Genomic DNA, 21,651 nt, shown 5'->3' on the forward strand with positions numbered 1-21,651 from the left:
GGGCTTAACTCAGGAACAGGAACCCGTCATGGGCCTAACTCGGTAACAGGAACCCGCCGTGGGCCTAACTCGGGAACAGGGGTCCACCAAGGCAGAGCAGGTGGCGTGGGAGCCCACCAGAGCGGAGCAGGAGCCCTCCAGGGCGGAGCAGACGACCACCACAGCTGAGAAGAGGGGACAGAAGCCCACCAGGGCGGAGCAGAGGACCACCATAGTTGAGCAGACATGACAGAGGCCCACCAGGGTGGAGCAGAGGACCACCACAGTGGAGTTGATGGCACAGGAAAGCAAGTCTGGTCAGGTGGGACTGAAACAGGGAACATAAACAGGTTAATAGCGGCCTCCGTGGCCGTGATGAGATGGTAGCTGGCATCCATGGCCGTGACAGGGCAGGCGGTGAGTTCTGGAAGTGCGGCTGAGATGTGACGAGGCTCTGGTAGATCAGTGGTGATTTGACTGGATTCATGAAGATCGACTGGGACTTGACTGGATTCATGAAGATCGACTGGGACTTGACTGGGTTCCTGAAGATCGACTGTGACTTGACTTAGTTCACGGAGGTTAATGGTGACTTGACTTTGCTCATGAAGATCATTGGTGACTTGCCTTGGTTCCTGAGGATCAACTGTGACTTGCCTTGGTTCCTGAGGATCAACTGTGACTTGCCTTGGTTCCTGAGGATCAACTGTGACTTGACTTGGCTCAAGAAGATCATTGGGGACTTGACTGTGCTCTTTAGGATTGACTGTGACTTGACTTGGTTCCTGAAGAACGACTGTGACTTGACTCGGTCCTTGAAGATCACCAGTGACTTGACTCGGTCCTTGAAGATCACCGGTGACTTGACTCGGTCCTTGAAGATCACCGGTGACTTGACTCGGTCCTTGAAGATCACCGGTGACTTGACTTGACTCTGAAAGGTCAACGGTGACTAGCCTCAACTCTGGAAGGTCCACAGGAACTAGCCCTGACTCTGGAGGTCGACGGTGACTAACCCTGACTCTGGACCACATCTTGAGCAGCTGCGCTGGGCTGGCGGCCATCTTGAGCAGCGGCGCTGGGCTGGCGGCCATCTTGTGCAGCGGCGCTGGGCTGGCGGCCATCTTGTGCAGCGGCGCTGGGCTGGCGGCCATCTTGTGCAGAAGCTCAAGTACAGGGACCATCGAACGGATATGAGCTGTATACCTTGGAGAAGTGACCTCCTCAAGTGTAAAGGGAGAGCCACAAAACTGCAATACAAAGTCAATAAACTGCCCCAGGGTCCAGCTAGGGTCTTCTTCTGGTAAACTTAAGCTTATCTTAGCGTCAAGACCACTCCAGAAACAGTCCTTTACCAGATCCTCATCCCCAGGCAAAAGGTGACTATACTGAACGAAATCCTCCACAAAGAGCTCAATTGGTCGGCCATCTTGAAAAATGGAGCAAAGCACACCTACAGGGTTAAATGAACTTTTAGCTGGCTCCATACCTGGTCTGGGGTTCAATAAAGCTGCTGGATCCTGGTTAGGCAAAGTCTTCTGTAATGTTGAGACAGAGACGTTCGGATCCATGTGCAGAACTTTAATGATGAGAATGGTCAGACAGGCAATGATCAGTAACGGCGTCAGGTATGCCGGGATAACCAGAATCGATAACAGAAACAGGCAGATGTCGGGGGCAAGCAGCAGAGAATCAGAGTAGGTATAAACAATCCAAAGGTCAGGTACAGAAGGTAAACACAAGGAAAACGCTCGGAAATGTCAGACTGGCTAAACAAGACTTCGCAGAGAGTGGGAGTGAGTGTGCTGCTTTTATGTGTGTTGTAGATAATGTTGTATAAGTTATATCTGGTCAAACTGTAGTTTCTCTACTAAAGAATGGTGTATCAAACCTTTTGCCAATTTCAAAGCACCATGCTAATACAGCCAGCTTAACAATGGGTGACAGTGAAGGGGTAGGTTGTAACACGTGCTTTGAAAGTGTTACAACCATCCCCTTACATACAACTAACAACATTTTTGTGATTTTAATAATTCTACAGAATGCCTAGAACTTGGTTGGAAAAAAAACTGATATTGGAGTCAATGCCAGTCTTTTAAAAAGAGCAGCAGAGAAAGTTAGGAAAGGAAAGTCTGTTAGGGCAGTGGCAAAATCCCACGGAATCTGCCATGTAACCTTGAACAGATATTGGCAGAAATATAAAGAACTGAAAGACCATTGAGGGACCTTCCTCGTGTAGGATACTACAGTCCTCACCAGGTCTTCACCAGGGAGCAGGAGGAGTCTTTGTCATAAACCAGGCAGGCGATATATATACTATGGGCTAACTCCATGTGAGGTGAACATGATGAATAAGCGTCTTGAGAACAGGGTAGAAAAGGCAAGATTCAAGACCTCTTAATGTGTATTGAATTTTTCATGCAAACTCAATTTAATGTTTGTGAATGGTGAATAAAATATTTAAAATCAGGTAAAAGTTAAATAAATACCAACACATACATTTAGACATTTTCTAAAAATGTGTGTCCCAACTCAGACATCATGTTATGATTTATTTTAGGTCAGAAAGTTTGCCTGTCAACTCGCGGTGGAATTCAACATACAGCATCCACAAACCTGGGATGAGAAGAAAATGACAGGGCCTGATTGCTTTGGCTCGTTTATGAAGCGGAACCCCAGACTTTTTTAGTGATTTTTTTTTTGTTTTTGTTCTTGTCACCATTGTGACTGATAAATAATGCATTTAATTTGTTCATTCTCTGGAGTGGGAATAAACATACGTTTGTTTATTTAATCTCACTCACACACACACACACACACACACAAACACACACACGTTTGTTTTTGTGAAAAGTGGGGACATCCCATAGGTGTAATGGTTTTTATACTGTACAAACTGTATATTCTATGGCCCTTCACCAACCCTAAACCTAACCCTCACAGGAAACTTTGTGCATTTCTACTTTCTCAAAAAATATAAGCGTTTTGAAAAATGGGGACGTGGTTTATGATAAGTCTCATAAGTCACCCTCTCCTTGTAATACCTGTGTCATACCCATGTCATTATACAGAGTTGTGTCCTGATATGTCACAAACACACACACACACACACACACACACACACACACACACACACACATATCAATAGTGTTCTGATGCAGTCTTTTTGGACATAGGTCAGCAGCTACTCCAAGAATATTATTTTTACATTTGGATAAGAAATCATGTGTCTCATCATCACCAATGTTATAATATGGCTTTGATTTGCTTTTGTGATGTTTCCACAAATATTGATCATCATGTAAAGTCCCTGTCTGTTTCAGACTGGATGAGAGAGCTGAAGTCACTGGTACAGTAGCTGATCATTGTATGAACTGGACATACATGGAGACTGTTCTCATCCAGAGACAATAAATATCTCAGACACTCACCTAATTTTGCATTGCTTCATTCCATGCTTACTTTAACACAACTTTCCTTGTCTTTCCAATTTGATTATTTCTTGTCTTTCTATTTGATTAATTATATGCATAAAGCAGTTACTTCTGTACTTGTCATAGTAACATTTAATGAATGTAATATTTATGTGATCTACAATATAATTTTTTGAGTATAATTTTAAACAGTAAACATACTTAAAGTTAACATGTTATTTGTTAACCTGCATGCTACTATTAATACAAATCAGAGAACTGTCAACATTAAAGAATGTTGTTAAATTATTGAAATATTAACTTTTATGAATCTCAGAGGATATTAATTTCGGTAAGCGACAGGAGAACAGAGTTTGGCTGAAAAAGAAACATTTGGGTTTCATTGTATGTAATAGTTGTAAAATGTGAAAAACAGTTTTGAATAAGATGTTCAAATGTTAAACATTATTTACACAATGGATCACTATTCTTAAACACGACATGATGAGGTTGTTTTTCAGTGCCTATGGTCAAAGAACAGACACAATGTATGTTTAGACATACAGATACATGTTCAAAAAGCCACAGTTTTCAGGAAACGTAAGTTACACTTCGAGACACTGCGGTTCTCCGTGGCATCCCTGTCCTGCTTGGGAACAACGCCTCACAATATTTCAACTTCTGCTCTGTAAGTATAGCTATAAACAATGGTGATGAATATTTAAATCCTCCATCTAAACTGCACGAGACTTTGTGACTTTTCTGGCACTTGCTATAAATCACAAGTCAATACAATAAAAGTGCTACAATTTATTATAAAACTAATTTTGTAATTCATAAGCTAAACATGAAAATAATTATGACAAATGAGCTAATGAGTTTGCGTTAGAAAATGCGAATTAAATATTAAAAATATAGTTGAGGTCAAATTTTAAATGGATGTCTGGATTGTGATTAGAGATATTGGGCTATATACACCGTATTAGGAATGTTAAGTATGTTATGTTTCGTATTCTTCCATTTTGGGCAAACTAAGAAGATGTTTGTCTGAAAACACTTCTTGTTTAGGTTTGTTTGTGTGCCTTGTATGGAACATCAATGTCTTTTGTCAGTTACGTGCCTGTTTAAGCTGATTTACTGCACTATTGTGGTTATTTTCAGAGATGTAACATATCCGATATACTTGTGTGACCTGTGCTACAAAAACTCTGTGTAGCACCACTGCTATCTTCAAAAAAGTTAATGTGTACAGCCCTGCCTAATGTCAAAAGGCCTTAGTTGTGAGTATATATATATATATATATATTGACATAATAGAAGGAGCCATTGTAATGAATTATGTCAGGGACTCTCGTATGCACTCCATCTTGATTACCCAAAGTGCATAAAGAACACATTCAACTTCATCCAGCAAGTGATGCTTGATCTGGGAAATCAGTGAAACCCAAACGTCAGACTTTGAAGAACCAATTATTTGCTTGAATCAACACATCTCCGATTAAACAATGGAGATTATCTGCAGTTCACGTGACCACTACTGAGATGATATGATTCACAACATGATGTCATGAGAAAAAACATGCTAGTTCAGTTCCACTTTTTGAATGGATTCAGTTCTGTTTATTCAGTATATTTGTTTAATGGCCTAAGCACATTTCAATTCTGATTTGTGTTTTTTGTTATTTTCGATGTATGTTAATGGATCACTGTCTCCTTTTATTAATCTTATATTGTCGAGTATCAGTCAGCATGGTTTGCTCACAAGCATATATAATTTTGTTATTATTAATAAATAATAATGATTATTATATACTGTTGACTATAAACTTTTTTATTTTACTGGCACCATTCCTCAGATCACAGATTCAGTTAAGTTTACAAAACTTTAATGGTCAAAGTAAACTTGACTTGATGTAAGTACATAATCATTTTTATATATTAGTAAATAAGACTTAGATGACATTTAATACTATAAAGTTAAGATTACTAAATTAAAATAAGGCAACAAGTTTGCATAATTTAATTAAGTTAACTTAACAAATTAACTTTTTACAGTGCATTTTGCGTAATAGATTTATTTGTGTAGTCTGAAAATCAGTCACTCATTTGTGGCTTTAAGCCACACAGCAAACCTTGTTATTTCTGTTGGTTCTAATGAATTTACGATCATTCACACAGAACAAGAGAGTTTCTGTGTGGTTGTCATTGCACGTTAATGTGAACTTTCTCGTTTTCCACATATTTGTCTAAAGACAAAAGGCATCTGTTTTTGTAGTCCCGCACACGCCTGATCACATTGAAATGAAACTTTCCATGCTGTGGAATGTGGTTACCATCTCGCCTGCTGTCCATTACAAACTCATTACACTATACACTACTGCACTTTCCCCACTAAGATCATTACTGTAATCACATTTTGCATAAAACTGCAGACTGATAAGCCATTAAGCACCGCTTGAGTGTGATGATAGCCCAAGAACTTAACACACTTACTCTTTCATGCATGTCCTTACTCAGAGCCATATTTACGAAATGCCATTGTCTTCAAACAGAGGACAATAACTGGTTTGATGAGGGCTGTCGAACACAATGAATCCAACAAACAGTTCTATACAGGTCAGATAAACCACTTCTGAAGAAGAGAAACAGGGAATCTAAGTACTATCTGGTATCTGACAGATAATCTTTTCTTGTTTGTTGTCTGGCTACTAGTTTCTCTCTGTAGCTGACCAATCTATTTTCATGTCAACACTCACATTACCAATGATTGGCATGCTTGTATTACTGAGCAGTACTATATATGAACCAAAACCGGTAAAACAAGTATATCACATCCACTTCTGTGGTTTGCATTGTAGGAGGAACGATCACAACAATCAGCTGCTAAACATGCATGACACTTTTTGTCTCTAACACAAATGAATTAAACAAGAAAATGCTTATTCTTTTGTATCTGTTGTCATGTTTGAAAGCTGTCAATACAGGTAAGTCTTTTTTATTGTTACTCTTTAATGTCTTTACTGCTACTGCAGCACATGTGGCGTTTAGTTAAACAAGAACCTTTCTAAAAGCAGAACATGTTAGATAGCGTTCAATGTATAATCAAGTTACATTAAAGTAATAGAAGACACATTATAAGTAGCTGTTTAAAATAGTCTTCTTCGATACATTATACAGAGGTGGAGACAGGCCATTGGTTTGGAATTTGGATTTCATTAGATCATTAGATCCTGCATTAAATCCATCGGGCTCATTCAATTGCAACAGCACTTGAAAAGAAGATGTGCCATTTATTATTAAAGAACAGCTCACACATTAAAAAGTAGCAAATATATATGTTAGTATGCATAAGACAGTTTCCGTTGTGTTGTGTCTTGTTTCCATTGTGTTTCTATTCTAATTTTGTTGTGTTGCGGCTTGTGTACGATGTGGTGTGGCGATTTCGTATATATATATATATATATATATATACAGTACAGACCAAAAGTTTGGACACACCTTCTCATTCAAAGAGTTTTCTTTATTTTCATGACTATGAAAATTGTAGATTCACACTGAAGGCATCAAGGGCTATTTGACCAAGAAGGAGAGTGATGGGGTGCTGCGCCAGATGACCTGGCCTCCACAGTCACCGGACCTGAACCCAATCGAGATGGTTCAGGGGTGAGCTGGACCGCAGACAGAAGGCAAAAGGGCCAACAAGTGCTAAGCATCTCTCGGGGAACTCCTTCAAGACTGTTGGAAGACCATTTCAGGTGACTACCTCTTGAAGCTCATCAAGAGAATGCCAAGAGTGTGCAAAGCTGTAATCAGAGCAAAAGGTGGCTGCTTTGAAGAACCTAGAATATGAAATATTTTCAGTTGTTTCACACTTTTTTGTTATGTATATAATTCCATATATAATTCCACATGTGCTAATTCATAGTTTTGATGCCTTCAGTGTGAATCTACAATTTTCACAGTCATGAAAATAAAGAAAACTCTTTGAATGAGAAGGTGTGTCCAAACTTTTGGTCTGCACTGTATATATACGGATAATAATATAATATAATATAATATAATATAATATAATATAATATAATATAATATATATATATATATATATATATATATATATATATGTATATTATTATTATTATTATCCGTCAACATTTCACACATTACTATAGATTATTCACTATAGTTTAGAAAATGGTAATAAAATATGACAAGAAGTTAAACTGTGTCAGAACAAATATATCTTGGTAATGTCAGATAACACTTGTGCAAAACATGGCAGTTCAAAGTGTCTGAATAATTTTTGGTCCCAAAATCAATCAATAACATTAAACATTAAACCATCAATCTTATTGGTAATCCATTGTCACAGTTTACTAATTGTATATATATATATAAATTCAGTCACCAGATATAATTTTGATAATGTTTTACTAGTGGTTGCAGGACACTATAGTTCGTTTATGTAAGTGAGGATAGCAAGATAAACAACGAATACAAACTTTAATGTAAATTAGAAACTCATATACTGATAATAAATACACTAATGCCAATGTCTGGAAAGAGGTTTGGTATAGTGATTCTTACATTCCATATGGTAACAAGATCAGTTCTTTTCAATAGAAAGTGTTGGGTAACAGAACTTTACTGCCTAATAAATCAAACTATTGTTCTATAAATTGAAATAATGCTTACTGTTACGTAATTTCTACTCTTACATTCTTACTTTCAAAAAGTAATCTGATTACCTACTGTGCATAAATATGAAAACACAGCAAAATTCCTTATTACCTATTATTCTCATATGACATTGCACTAAATGTTATCTGTCCTTGTGTACCCACAGGCTCTCACTTACTGATGTATTTTGCAACATATATAATTGGACAGACACCTTTTCCAGAATTCACTGTTGTGGGAATGCTTGATGATGTACAAGTAAGGTACTATGACTCAGTTACACAGAGAGCTGTAAGTCACTCTCACAATGATTCCAAACACTATGATGAAGAGCAAACTGATGACATTGTTATATTCCGTGATATGTACTACAACTTGAAAGATCGAGCATATTATCTAAAGGACAATCTAAATCTCTCTGATGGTGAGTTCCCTGTCTATATACTCAAATTATATTGTTTGAAGATTATTTATTAAAGAATACAGTATATACAAAAATTGGACAATGAAACTCAAACAATTGTCGATATAGTGTTGGAGGATACACACTTACAAATGCTATAGTGGCCAAACTTCATATTCCGTCAGTAAGAGCAGAGTGTGAAGGTTAGCACTGCTGTACATAAAATAGTGCAATCCACTCAACTTATTGAGAGACATATCAGAGTTCAGAAGAGGAAAAAATAAATAAATACATTTTGGTGAGTGTCTTGCTGGTGCACCTGTTACCAGGACAGCAAGTCTGTGGTGTCTTGAAAGCGATGGTATCCAGGAAAATGTCAGCCAACAGCCATGAAGTATGCCACATCCAGCAGGAGTAACTGTTGATGTAAGAGATTGTCTGAAAGGGACATAAATCCAGACCTTCCCCACTCATTGCAGAATAAATTGTGCGCCTTGACTCTCCTTTTTCCACCATGACTGATCATCAGGAGCTCCACAGGTTCAATATTCATGGTTAGGTTGCTATAGCCAAACCTTTGGCCAACTCACGCTAATAGCAAACACTGGTTTCAAATCATGGTATTGTAAATGTATTGTTTTCTGATGAGTCCAACTTCACTGTCTTCCCCACATCTGAGAGAGTTAGGCTCTGTAAATTCTGCCACAGAGATACACTAAAAATAGGAATATAAGACTTGGAGCATGTGCATAAACCTTGCACACTGTATACAAACATTTTTGCTTTAGTAATTTATTATTTTGCTCTAAAAAAGCTAAAAGGCTCAGTGGTTTCTGCAGCACGAACACCATCATATTGTCCGTCATTGTTGTTGTTAGTAGCCGTGGCTGACCAGGGTCGAGACGTGGGGTGATGACATTATCGTTTCACAAAATATACAGATTGGCTGTACACGTGAAGCTTATCGTTTCCAGATTTATCCACTCTGGGATCTGGTTTAAAAAAAAAAACAAGAGATGTCAGGCTTCCAAAATGGCTGATTCCGTCTGGCCACACTTATGCAAGAGAAATAGCTGAAATATCTGTCATTCCAAATTCCAGTTGATGCTCTACTGGCTGTATAGTGTTTCAGTTTCATTATCCAACCCCTGTATGTATGTTAGTTACACAGTATCTCACCTCATTTTATTCCAGATACTGATTTTACCATTTGAGGAAATATGTTCTTACATAATTGCTTACATAATGGGACCACAAAAGTAACTAATTAAACTTTATTTCTCTCCATTTGAAGGTGTACATGTACATCAGAGGCTTGCTGGATGTGAATTGTTGGAAAATGACAAACCGGGTCCAATTTACACATGGGATGCATTTAATGGTCAAATGAAAGAGTGGGGTATATTTGACGCTGAGACAAAACTATTACAGATTAATTTGTCATTAATACGTGCATGGAACCAGCACAAAATAATTTATGTAAATTTTCTTTATGAAAATATTTATCATCCTATTTGCCTGAAGATTTTGAGGAGGAACATGAAGAAAAGTAGCATTCTGCAAAAAGGTATAGAGAACTTGTCTGATTAAGTACAAGAAGTGCATTACATTACAGTACATTGTTTTTAGAGTAAGCCATAAAATCACATGAGGGGGGCAAGGTTTCCCTGTCTCTGTGATTAGCTGATTGCCCTCTCAAGGCGATACTGCCTAGCACATTTGGTCCACAAATACACAAACTGATAGACTAATAAAATAATAACTTAAAAAAACCTAATTGAGAAACCATGACTCACTTCTCACTTCTTAATCTTTTGTTGAAGATTAAGAGACTGAAAAATATGAAGAAGTTGCACAGGAATAGAAACTTCTGGATTTATTTTGTCTCAGTTTCATCTGTTTCTTCATGTAATCACAGACAGATTCGATGATGGTGAAATCAGATCTCCATGTGGAGCACCAGCTGTTGTCATACTGCTTGTGCATTCAAAAATCTCACTAGATTATTATTATGAATGTTTGTAAATGTAAACTGATATGTCCTACTGACACACTACAGCAAAATATAAATAATTGGCTAAAAACCCTTTTTTAAGGGGAAAATACTAATGCACCTAAAACTTTTGCACAGTACTGTACTGTACAAACAACATTGTTGCTACTTTATAAAAAATGGCCATACAGTCATTCACAGAAATGATTAAAGACAGTGACAGAAAGCACTAATTTTAACTAAATATCAGAGTAATTGAAAGAGATACAGTAGAAATATTATGTGTGGTTTTATATTAAATAATGACCCAGATCGTAAAATACATTTATTAGCCCTAGAGTAAAGGAAGCTTGGAAAATGAGAGCATCCAAGGAGAGTGTGAATGCTATGGATTTATTTTTAATATTTTGAATGTTCTTTAATGTTATCCATAGTTTTTTTTTTTTTTTTTTTAATTATCGGTTCAGGCACTGTTTAGGCACCGGTACCATTTAAAAAATATCGATATGTCACCGGTATCATAAAAAACTCGATCAATATCCAACCCTAATAGAGAGCTGGATTGTAACCCGAAGGTTGCGGTTTCCCAAAGGTTCAGCTGGAAATGTCAGTTGGGGGAGGGCATAACCAGTGCTCTCTTCCACCCTCAATACCACGACCTCAAAACCCCAACTGCCCCCTAGATGCCACAGCAGTATGGCTGCTCAATATGGTGTGTGTATGTATGTGTTTACTACTGTTTGTGTGCATTTGAATGGGTTAAATGCAGAGCACAAATTCAGACAACACTTCACTTCACTGACTAGAAGTCAGTATGGACTGGTCTGAGGAACACCACCAAGTACAAGACACCACCCCTGCAGTCTATGGAGAATCAACAACTGGCTGAAGTCTGAATGTGTTTTAGTGCTGGTTTGAAAAGTGTAGTCTCAGACCCACTCTGATCTGCACTTTACACATTCATCTAACCCAACCCCCCGCAACCCCTCTCCCACCATTAATCCTGCACTTAAGGTCTGTGTACGGGACGTGAACTGGGTCTTCAGAAAACAGGGGATTCAGAAAGCTTTAGGCCCAGACGGTGTTTCACTTGCCTGTTTAAAAGCCAGCGCTGACCAACTGGCCCCCATCTTTATACAAGTCTTAAACATATCACTGTAGTTGTCCGTAGTCCCCTTCTGCTTCAAATGCTCCACTATCATTCCGCCCCCCCCCCCCCCCCCCCCCGCCCCCCAAAAAAAAACAAAATCACTGGACTTAAACACTACAGATCTGTTCCTTTCATGTCTGTGGTCATGAAGTCGTAGGAGAGACTGGTGTTTGCCTATCTGAAAGACATCACCGAACCATTGCTGGATCCTCTTCAGTTTGCCTACAGAGTAAACAGTTTTGTGGATGAAGCAGTCAACATGGGACACCATTATATTCTGCAACATCTTGATAGACCTGGGTCTTACGCAAAGGAACTTTTTTGTAGACTTCAGTTCAGCCCTCAATATCATCATGCCTGATATTCTCTCAGACAAACTGACCCAGCTCTCCATGCCCACTCCAAACTGTCAGTGGGTCAACAGCTTCCTGAGGGACAGGCAGCAGCTCGAGAGGCTGGGTAAACTCACATCCAAGACTCTCACTATCAGCACAGGTGCCAATCAGGGATGCGTGCTCTCCCCACTGCTCTTCATCCTGTACGGTATATGAATGAGTCCACAGCAAATGACCTCTCTGTCATGAAGTTTGCAGATGACACTACCATCAACAGTCTCATGCAAAATGGAGCGAGTGGGCTTATAGACGGGACGTTAAAGTGCCATCTTGTCTTTTGCAGTCACAACAACCTGGAGCTGAACACACTCAAATACAGTGCAAATGATCGTGGACTTTAGGAGAAATACCCCACCCCACCCAATGCACTTCCCCCACTTATTATCTTGGACAGCGCTATGGCTGCAGTAGAGTCAGTCAGGTTCCTGGCACCACCATTTCTCAGGACCTGAAGTTGGACACTCACATGGACTCCATTGCTAAAAAGGCCCAGCAGAGACTGTACTTCCTTCGCTAACTAAGGAAATTCAACTTGTCACAGGACCTGCTGAAACAGTACTACTCGGGCATCACTGAGTCCATCCTGTGTTCATTCATAACTCTCTGGTTTGGTTCAGCTACGAAATCAGAATATCAAGAGACAGTCAGGAGTGCTGAGAAGATTATTCATTGTCCATTATAGCTGACACGTTTATACACAGCATCTGAAAATTGCACATTTGTAAACTACAAAAATTGTAAATCACATATCTTAAACATAACAATTTGTTTCTGCTTCTATATCTGCAACTAAAAGAAAAGCATCATCACCATATAAAAACATATTTCCCTCACATACAGCCTGAATATAATTTATATATAATAAAAACAATAGCGGACCAAGTACACTACCCTGCGGAACCCCATTATTCACAATCTTACCCTCAGAAAGTATTCCTCCCACTTCTACCAACCTAGAAGCCAACCAAGATTTTACTGTACATAAAAAACCAAAGTACTTACTTTGTCTGATAATATTGAATGGTTAACATTATCAAAAGCTTTCTGCAGATTCAGCAGAACCATTCAACATGTTTTCTCTATCAATCTCTTTCCTAATCAATTCTGTCAAAAATAATAAGATATGATGAATCCGACTTTCTAAAACCTGACTGAAAATCATATATTAATTTATTTTTACTAAAATACTCAGCAGTCTGCTTGGTCACCACTTTTTCTATTATTTTAGAAACAACACTCAATATAAAAACTAATAGATAATTTCCTGGATCCTGTCTGCACTCCTCCTTAAAAAAAATAATATTATTTGCTGTTACTATACCTTTCTCCAATAAAAGATTGATGATATTTGTGAGAATAGGTGCTTTAATACTAGCTCTATTTTTTCCAATTTCATCCAACCCAGTTGATTTAGACACGTTTAATTATTGTTCTAAAATGACCTTAATAGCGTCTAATGAAACTTAACTTAAAACTTAAAAGTGAAAATGAATTTGGCAACACACATTTTCTTAGATAAATATCTATACTAAATTCAATCACATACAGTAGATTCCTTTATTCACTGAAAGATTTTGCAACAGACAAAGAAATTATTCAACTTATTTGCAACTTTAATTTTATCAAACTCTATCCTGCCTTCAACATTTACCTATATTGGTTGAAGTAGGTTCAGACTTCCCCACTGGTGCAATCTTCTTTAATACCTTTCATAAAAATGTAGAATCCCCAAACATTCTTTATAATTGATCATTCCTAAAATTACTCTATGCTAACTTTATCTTCTTATGTACTAAATATTAAAATATTATATAATTTTCAAAATCATTTAAATCCTTCGTCCTCCTATATTTAGATAATTGTTTATTTCTACTTTTTATTAAATCAATTATTGCTTGATTCACCCAAGGACTGGCTTTTTGTTTGATAATCACTTTGAGGGGAGTTACTATCTACAACTTTAAGAAATGCATTCTTAAATTATATCAAAGCTTCTTATATAATAAATATTTTGGATATTTTCCCACCTGATTGACCTAATCTGATCTTTAAAATCAATGTTTAATGTTATAATATTTCAACAATGTATTCCATAAAGTTTTGTGATCCTTACATTTTGATTCATAACTCTTTCTTATGCAAAAATAATCAAATGATCACTAACTTTCAATCACCACTTTCTGGAAAATATTTTGAGTCAGAATCTCTTTTTGAGACATAGCTAATTGAAATGACCAAACAGATTATCATGTAATCTTGCTATTTAAATTATGGTTACATACATTAATGAATGATGCAACTAATAACATTTTTGGTTACACTTTAATTTATGGTGTCATTTTTACAGTGTAATTATACATTTAAGTACTGCGTAATATCGATTAACTACATGTACTAACTGTGTGGTAAGGGTTAGGGTGAGGGTTTGATTTTAGTATTAGTTGCATGTAATTATGAATGTGTTTTTGTTATTACTATAGTAATTACATGTTACCTGTGTAACAAGGACACCATAAAATAAAGTGTTACCTAATTATTATTTTTTTTTATCCTTTTTTTCAAGTGAAACCCAGAGTCAGACTCCTAAAAAAGGTGCTTGAAGCATCTCATGATTATCAAATCACATGCCTGGTAACAGGTTTTTATCCCCGTGACATTAACGTGACTCTGGTCAGAGATGGTCAGACTGCAGATGATGGAAAAATCACAGGAGGTAATCCTCTTCCCAATGGAGATGGAACTTACCAGATAAGGAAGAGTTTGGTGATGAGTGTTAAGGAACTACATGACAGACATAATTACAGCTGTGCAATAAATCACTCGAGTCTGGACAACACACTGGACATTATGTTTGGTACAGAAAAACATTCAGCCTGGTCTTATGATGCTCACCATCGGTATAGTGAAGTTCTGTTTTTAATCTCAGTGAATGTTTAATCTTTCTATTTTAGATCTGGAAGAAACTGGCCTGGGATTATCAACTTTGTCCATGGTTACCAGTACCTTTTTGGTGGTGTTTATATGGGTGTCTCTTATAATAACTGGTCTGATCATATGGAAGAGGAAGAGACATGCTGCTGGTAAATTAAGCTGCTGTTTACCGTATTTTTGCGGACTATAAGTCACACCCGAGTATAAGTCGCATCAGTCCAAAAATACGTCATGACGAGGAAAAAACATATATAAATCGCACCGGACTATAAGTCGCATTTATTTAGAGCCAAGAACTAAGTGAAAACATTACCGTATACAGCCGCGAGAGGGCACTCTATGCTGCTCAATGTAGACGGTAATGTTTTCTGTTAGTTCATTTCTCTCGGTTCATGTCAAATTAATTTTGATAAATAAGTCGCACCTGTCGCAGGACCAGACAAACTATGAAAAAAAGTGTGACGTATAGTCCGGAAAATACGGTAAATGGAAATAACAGTATACTTTAATGGTATTATAACAAATAATGTTAAATCTTTAACATATTCTGCCAGTTTTTAAGTTAAAAATTGGTGAATAAATAAGATATAAAATTCTGTGTAAGATGTGAATTCTGTCTTACTCAGGACCAGACTTCAGAACATCACAGAGTGATTACTCCCCTACTCCAAGTGAGTATACATTACAGCAGTAGAAGTACAAATCAATAACACTTTATCTTATATTAAAATTTAATAATGACACTCTCTTTTCCAGCACAAGATACATGAACATTGGCCTACATATGGTCTGAAATTGCAAAATACTTAACACTGGGATGTTAATACTTAACATCTATATATATTTTCTTCTATATGAAGAAAATAATATAAAGTCCTCCTCATACCCTGGTTAATCTTTATGCCCATTACACCCTCTTTAAAATCAAGATAAGGGTTCACTGGGCAAAAATGACTTGGCAATAACCATGCACCAGGAAATTTGGGCCTGTCCCATCACCCACACTTAGGGGCCGTTTACACCTGGCCACTTCATGCGTTTTCTCAGATCGGATAGCTATCCGATCGTGAAAAGACCAGGTGTAAATGCCCTCCAAAACGCATTTGAGACGGATTTGAATCCGATCGCTCAAACCACTTCAGGAGATGGTCTGGGCCGCATTCCAGACAAAACTAGACAAGTGTAAATGCATCTGGTTGTTAAAACCACATATGTAAATTGTACTCCTCCCCAAAATGCTAAAAAAATAAACGTGTGAGGGCGTGTTATAGGCTATATGTAATGTTATAGCCAGATATGACGACGCTACTGGAACACGCACCACCAGATGAGAAGCTGAGCATATGTTCATTAAACCAACGTGCAAACTATCGCAAATCAAAGTGAAAGTAAGTCGCGAACGCTTAACACACAATCATCATCATTAATAGTAGAGAAACGAAATGATCTTACCAGTGCTGTTGCCGCTCTCTCTTATTGCGGTCTTTGATTTTGAAATTTTAGCTGATGATCAATAAAATGCAGCTCATATCTGTTGCTTTCGGTGACGTGCGCTCCATTAAATCTGCATATAGCGCGGGAATTGAAGATCGGATTTAAATCCGTTTCGCAAAAACACATTCATGTGACCAGGTGTAAATGGAACCGTTTTGATAAATCAGATAGCTATCCGATCTGAGAAAACGCAAGTGGCCAGGTGTAAACAGCCCCTTATAGTCTTTGATCATTTGTCTACTTACATTACATATTTTCAGTATTTGACCCAAGTGTTCAAGTGGGTCTGAAGACCACAAGCGTGTGTAGAACATTTCAGTTTTGCGATGGGACACTCTTGGTGTTATAAAAATGAAAGTAAAGTATTTACAGAGCTGAAGTGTTTCCTGTGCCATGTTTGTAGTCAGTTTTTAGATTTTCTGCTTGATTAGTCTCCCCAGGTGTGTATTGTTAACTGGCTATCTTGTTAAGCTGGTTACCCCTTTTGTATACAATACATATAGCCCTTGTTTTCCTTGTTACTTTGGCAGTTGTTGAATGTGTTCATTGCTATTCTGCTCATGTTTCTGTTCTTTGTTCCCAGTGTTCCTCATTATTTGCTTACTTTGCCACTTTATTAAATACCCTGCATTTAGATCCTTACATCTGCATGCTTATTCTTGCTTATTTCCTTATTACAAATATGTTTTCTGTTATCATCTAAGTTAAGGGGTAATTGAGTAAAAACTCAAAATAAGAATTCATATAAGTCCTTTTGATGCTGGATGTGGATGCAATGTTTTATCTGTCACTAAACTGCTTTAATGTGAAAGTATTGCTTTTTATATACACACACTCACTGGCCACTTACACCTTGCTAGTACCGGGTTGGAACCCCTTTTGCCCTCAGAACTGCCTTAATTCTTTGTTGCATAGATTCAACAAGGTGTTGGATACATTCCTCAGATATTTTTGTCCATATTGACATGATAGCATCACGCAGTTACAGCAGATTTGTCCACTGCAAATCCATATGAATCTCCTGTTCCACCTCATCCCAAAGCTGCTCTATTGGATTGAGATCTGGTGACTGTGGAGGCCATTTGAGTAAAGTGTACTCATTGTCATGTTCAAGAACCCAGTCTGAGATGATTTGAGCATTATGACATGGTGCATTTTCCAGCTGGAAGTAGCCATCAGAAGATGGGTACACTGTAGTCATAGAGGGATGGACATGGTCAGCAACAATACTCAGGTAGGCCGTGGCATTTAAACAATGCTCCATTGGTACTAAGGTGTCCAAAGTGTGCCAAGAAAATATCCCCCACACCATTACACCACCACCAGCAGCCTAAACCGTTGAGACAAGGCAGGATGGATCAGCTTTTGTATTCTTTATGCCAAATTCTGACTCTACCATCTGAATGTCGCAGCAGAAATCGAGACTCATCAGACCAGGCAACGTATCTCCAAGCTTCTACTGTCCAATTTTGGTGAGCCTGTGCAAATTGTAGCCTCTGTTTCCCATTCTTGGCTGACAGGAGCGGCACCCAGTGTGGTTTTCTGCTGTTTTAGGCCATGTGCTTCAGGGTTCGACGTGTTGTTTGTTCAGAGATGGGATTCAGCATACCTTTGTTGTAACAAGTGGTTATTTTAGTTACTGTTGCCTTTCTATCATCTCTAACCAGTCTCCCATCCTCCTCTGACCTCTGACATCAACATGGCATTTTCATCCACACAACTGCCGCTCACTGGATATTTTCTCCTTTTCATACCATTCTCTGTAAACCCTAGAGATGGTTGTGGGTGAAAATCCCAGTAGATCAGCATTTTTTGAAATACTCAGACCAGACCGTCTGGCACCAACAACTATTCCATGTTCAAAGTCACTTAAATCCCCTTTCTTCCCCATTCTGATGCCCGGTTTGAACTTCAGCAAGTTGTCTTCACCACATCTAGATGCCTAAATGCATTGAGTTGCTGCCATGTGATTGGCTGATTAGCAGTTTGTGTTACCAAGCAATTGAACAGGTGTACCTAATTAAATGGCCAGTAAGTGTGTGTGTGTGTGTATAAATATATAAATAAATATATATATTAGGGGTGTAACGGTACGCAAAAATCACGGTTCGGTACGTATCTCGGTTTGGTTCATTTTTGGTACAGTAAGAGCAAGAAATTCAAACATTAAACTGCAGGTTGTTTATTACTTTAAACTTTTTTTAACGATTTGTCTTTTTTTTAAACACTTTAATAAAATATAATAAAAATATATATATATAATAATAAATGAATAAGAAATAAAATAATGCTGCAAAGTTCTCCACTAAATAAAATACTCTGTCTCAAACAGTGTTGCCAGACGTACGATAATTATTGTATTTGTACGATAATTTTTACCTCTGTACGATGTACGATCAATAATGAAAAAAATCCCGTAATGTACGACAATTTCAGAATTTTATGAAAATATAAATGATGGTAGTTGCAGTCAAAGGGCTTCTTTACTCATACACGAAATTGGCTCATTACATACACTCTAAATGCATTCGTGTGCACCTCAGAGAGTGTTAAGAATGCAGGAGGGTGCCCTGCTTTAAAGCCAACGAGCACTAGTTGCGGTCCATGACAGAAAGAACCCTTTCAACATCTGGGAACACACAGTCTTCCAATGACAGCGGCTCAGATGTGGAGTTAACTGCACCACGCAGAAACAGCTAAATTCCTTCTTCACTGGATGCAACAAAGCAAGTGTTAAAAATCATTTAAATATGTTTTAATATGCGCCACGCCGGAGACAGTCACTGAAAATAATGGGATAGTATTTTGTCTCACTGCTTCCATCCAACAATACGCCTTCTTATCTATTGTGGTAATTTGCAGGTCGTGTCGAAATGTTGTTGGTTTAGAATAGATAAATAACTCTTTTGACTGGTGTACGATAATTTTCTTCCAAATACGATAATTTTGAACACCTGGTACGATACTTGGGCATTTCCAATCTGGCAACACTGGTCTCAAACCAATATCACATAAGTGAAAAAGTGAAAGTGACGTGACATTCAACCAAGTATGGTGACCCATACATAATACATAATTTGTGCTCTGCATTTAACCCATCCGAAGTGCACACACACAGAGCAGTGATAACACACACACACACTGTGAACACACACCCGGAGCAGTGGGCAGCCATTTATGCTGCGGCGCCCGGGGAGCAGTTGGGGGTTCGGTGCCTTGCTCAAGGGCACCTAAGTCGTGGTATTGAAGGTGGAGAGAGAACTGTACATGCACTCCCCCCACCTACAATTCCTGCAGACCCGAGACTCGAACTCACAACCTTTCGATTGCCAGTCCGACTCTCTAACCATTAGGCCCGACTTTCCCCATAATAAAATATAATGAAAAATATAAATAAATAACTATGATTACAGTACAGCATTACCAATCGCAGCTTGTAGGCCCGCTCATATTTAAATATATATATATATATATATATATATATACCTTTTCCAAAGTGTAAAGTGCAACAACAGCAGTTTCAGTTTTTTGACCTGCTCAGATTTCTTATTGGGTTGGCCCAATCGGAATTAAGGGGAAAGGTCTGTATGCAGACGGGAGCTGCATTTGAATTACGGTCATTTTTTCCTAGTTGTAGTAATGTTCACACTCGCGTGATAGCTTTTGAAAATTTTAGAATCAGCTGCAGGGCGGGATTTGCGCTGAACGCGGAGACTTCCGCCACTTAATATGTTCATGTGGAAACAGGAAAATGTACCTATGTTTAAATATTGCATTCGGTCATTCGGTGCACACGTGCACCGTACCGAAAGCCCTGTACCGTAACGGTCCGGTACGAATACACGTACCGTTACACCCCTAATATATATATATACAGGGTGCGATTTGTCAAAAAAAAAAACAGAGGGGGGATGTTTTGAACATTTTAATTCATAAAAATAAATCATGAGAACATGAACTAGATGATGACATGCGCTAATTATCATATTTATGACGTAACTGCGTCGTATTGCATTGCCTCCCTATGCTCACATAAAGCAATTTAATTTAGCCATTTAATTCTCAATAAAACTGTTTTTATTACTGTATTTTAATGTTTCTCTTGTCAGACAATGGAATGAATATTATAATGACTGAAACGCGGTCCATTAAGACTACATAACCAGCTCTCAAACATTAATCTGCACTAATGGAATCAAATACACATACGATAAAGTCAGTGCTTGTGCTGTGACTAATGTCGGCAATACTTGCTTGTAAAATAGAGTTAGAAGCAACAGAATATCTTTTTTTAAAAACTGAAATACTGCTCCTCTCTGCACTCACTGAACACAGCAGATTCAGAGAGAGAGGCTCGCGCTGGGAAAGAGACCGCGGCAGCACCAGAGAGTCTCAGAGACTAAATAATGATTGCCCAAAAAGTAGCTAGATTTGTCGCTAGTCGCTTTTTTGGAACAAAAGTCGCCAAGTTAGCAACTCCACTGCCCAGCGGACCGGCTTCAACCATCTCGCAAGTGTTGATAAGCTATTACTCATGAGGTGTAACCAATCAGCAGCAGAGTGGTGAATACAGAGAGGCTGCACGGCAGCTATATCAGAGCCAGCCAAAGTAGCGCATTTTAAAATAAAATTGACTTTAATCAAACCCCGTCTCGCCACTAGTGTAGTAGCGCTGATCACTTTGAGGGGAGGATAAATTTATCCCCACCGGGGATACAAATAATTAAGCAGAGGCAGGGATACATTGACCAGAAAGGGGGAAATCCCACGCATCCCCCCCAGCAAATCACACCCTATATATATATATATATATATATATATATATATATATATATAGTATACACATGTCAGGATTTTGAGGTTTTATTTTCATGGTAATAAACTTCTGTGATTGGAAGATGCTGATTTGCATGTGTCTGTGTCTGAGGGGGAGGGGGGCTTCAGTGCTTAATTGGAAATGTGGAACAATGGCAAAAAGTTAGGCAGGGCCCAACGTCTAAAACCAAACAGGTCAGAATTATTATCGATACCGATAGCAAAGGTTCAAGTTCACCGGCTGAGATGTTAACACAAAGGAAGACAAAACAACCTGCGATGAACAGAGTGAGTCGACAACTACAGAGTTCTGGCAAGCCGGGGGAAGAAGCATGTGGAGGTGAGAAAACAAGCACCAAAGATGGAGAAAGCCAAATAACGGGGGCAATATGGACTGAAGC

The 21,651-nt window shown here is 38.2% G+C and overlaps 1 protein-coding gene across 1 annotated transcript; it reads left to right on the top strand.

Moving 5' to 3' along the window:
• The first annotated feature begins 5,926 nt into the window (after positions 1-5,926).
• Positions 5,927-15,837, top strand: LOC132102736 (major histocompatibility complex class I-related gene protein-like). Its single transcript, XM_059507366.1, has 7 exons — positions 5,927-6,376; positions 8,236-8,493; positions 9,767-10,039; positions 14,574-14,864; positions 14,962-15,090; positions 15,568-15,612; positions 15,698-15,837. The coding sequence occupies exons 1-7, from the start codon at positions 6,286-6,288 to the stop codon at positions 15,709-15,711; spliced, it is 1,101 nt and encodes a 366-aa protein (XP_059363349.1). The 5' UTR covers positions 5,927-6,285; the 3' UTR covers positions 15,712-15,837.
• Positions 15,838-21,651: the final 5,814 nt, after the last annotated feature.

Source organism: Carassius carassius, chromosome 24, assembly GCF_963082965.1.
Source record: "Carassius carassius chromosome 24, fCarCar2.1, whole genome shotgun sequence".
NCBI classification, from domain to species: Eukaryota; Metazoa; Chordata; class Actinopteri; order Cypriniformes; family Cyprinidae; genus Carassius; species Carassius carassius.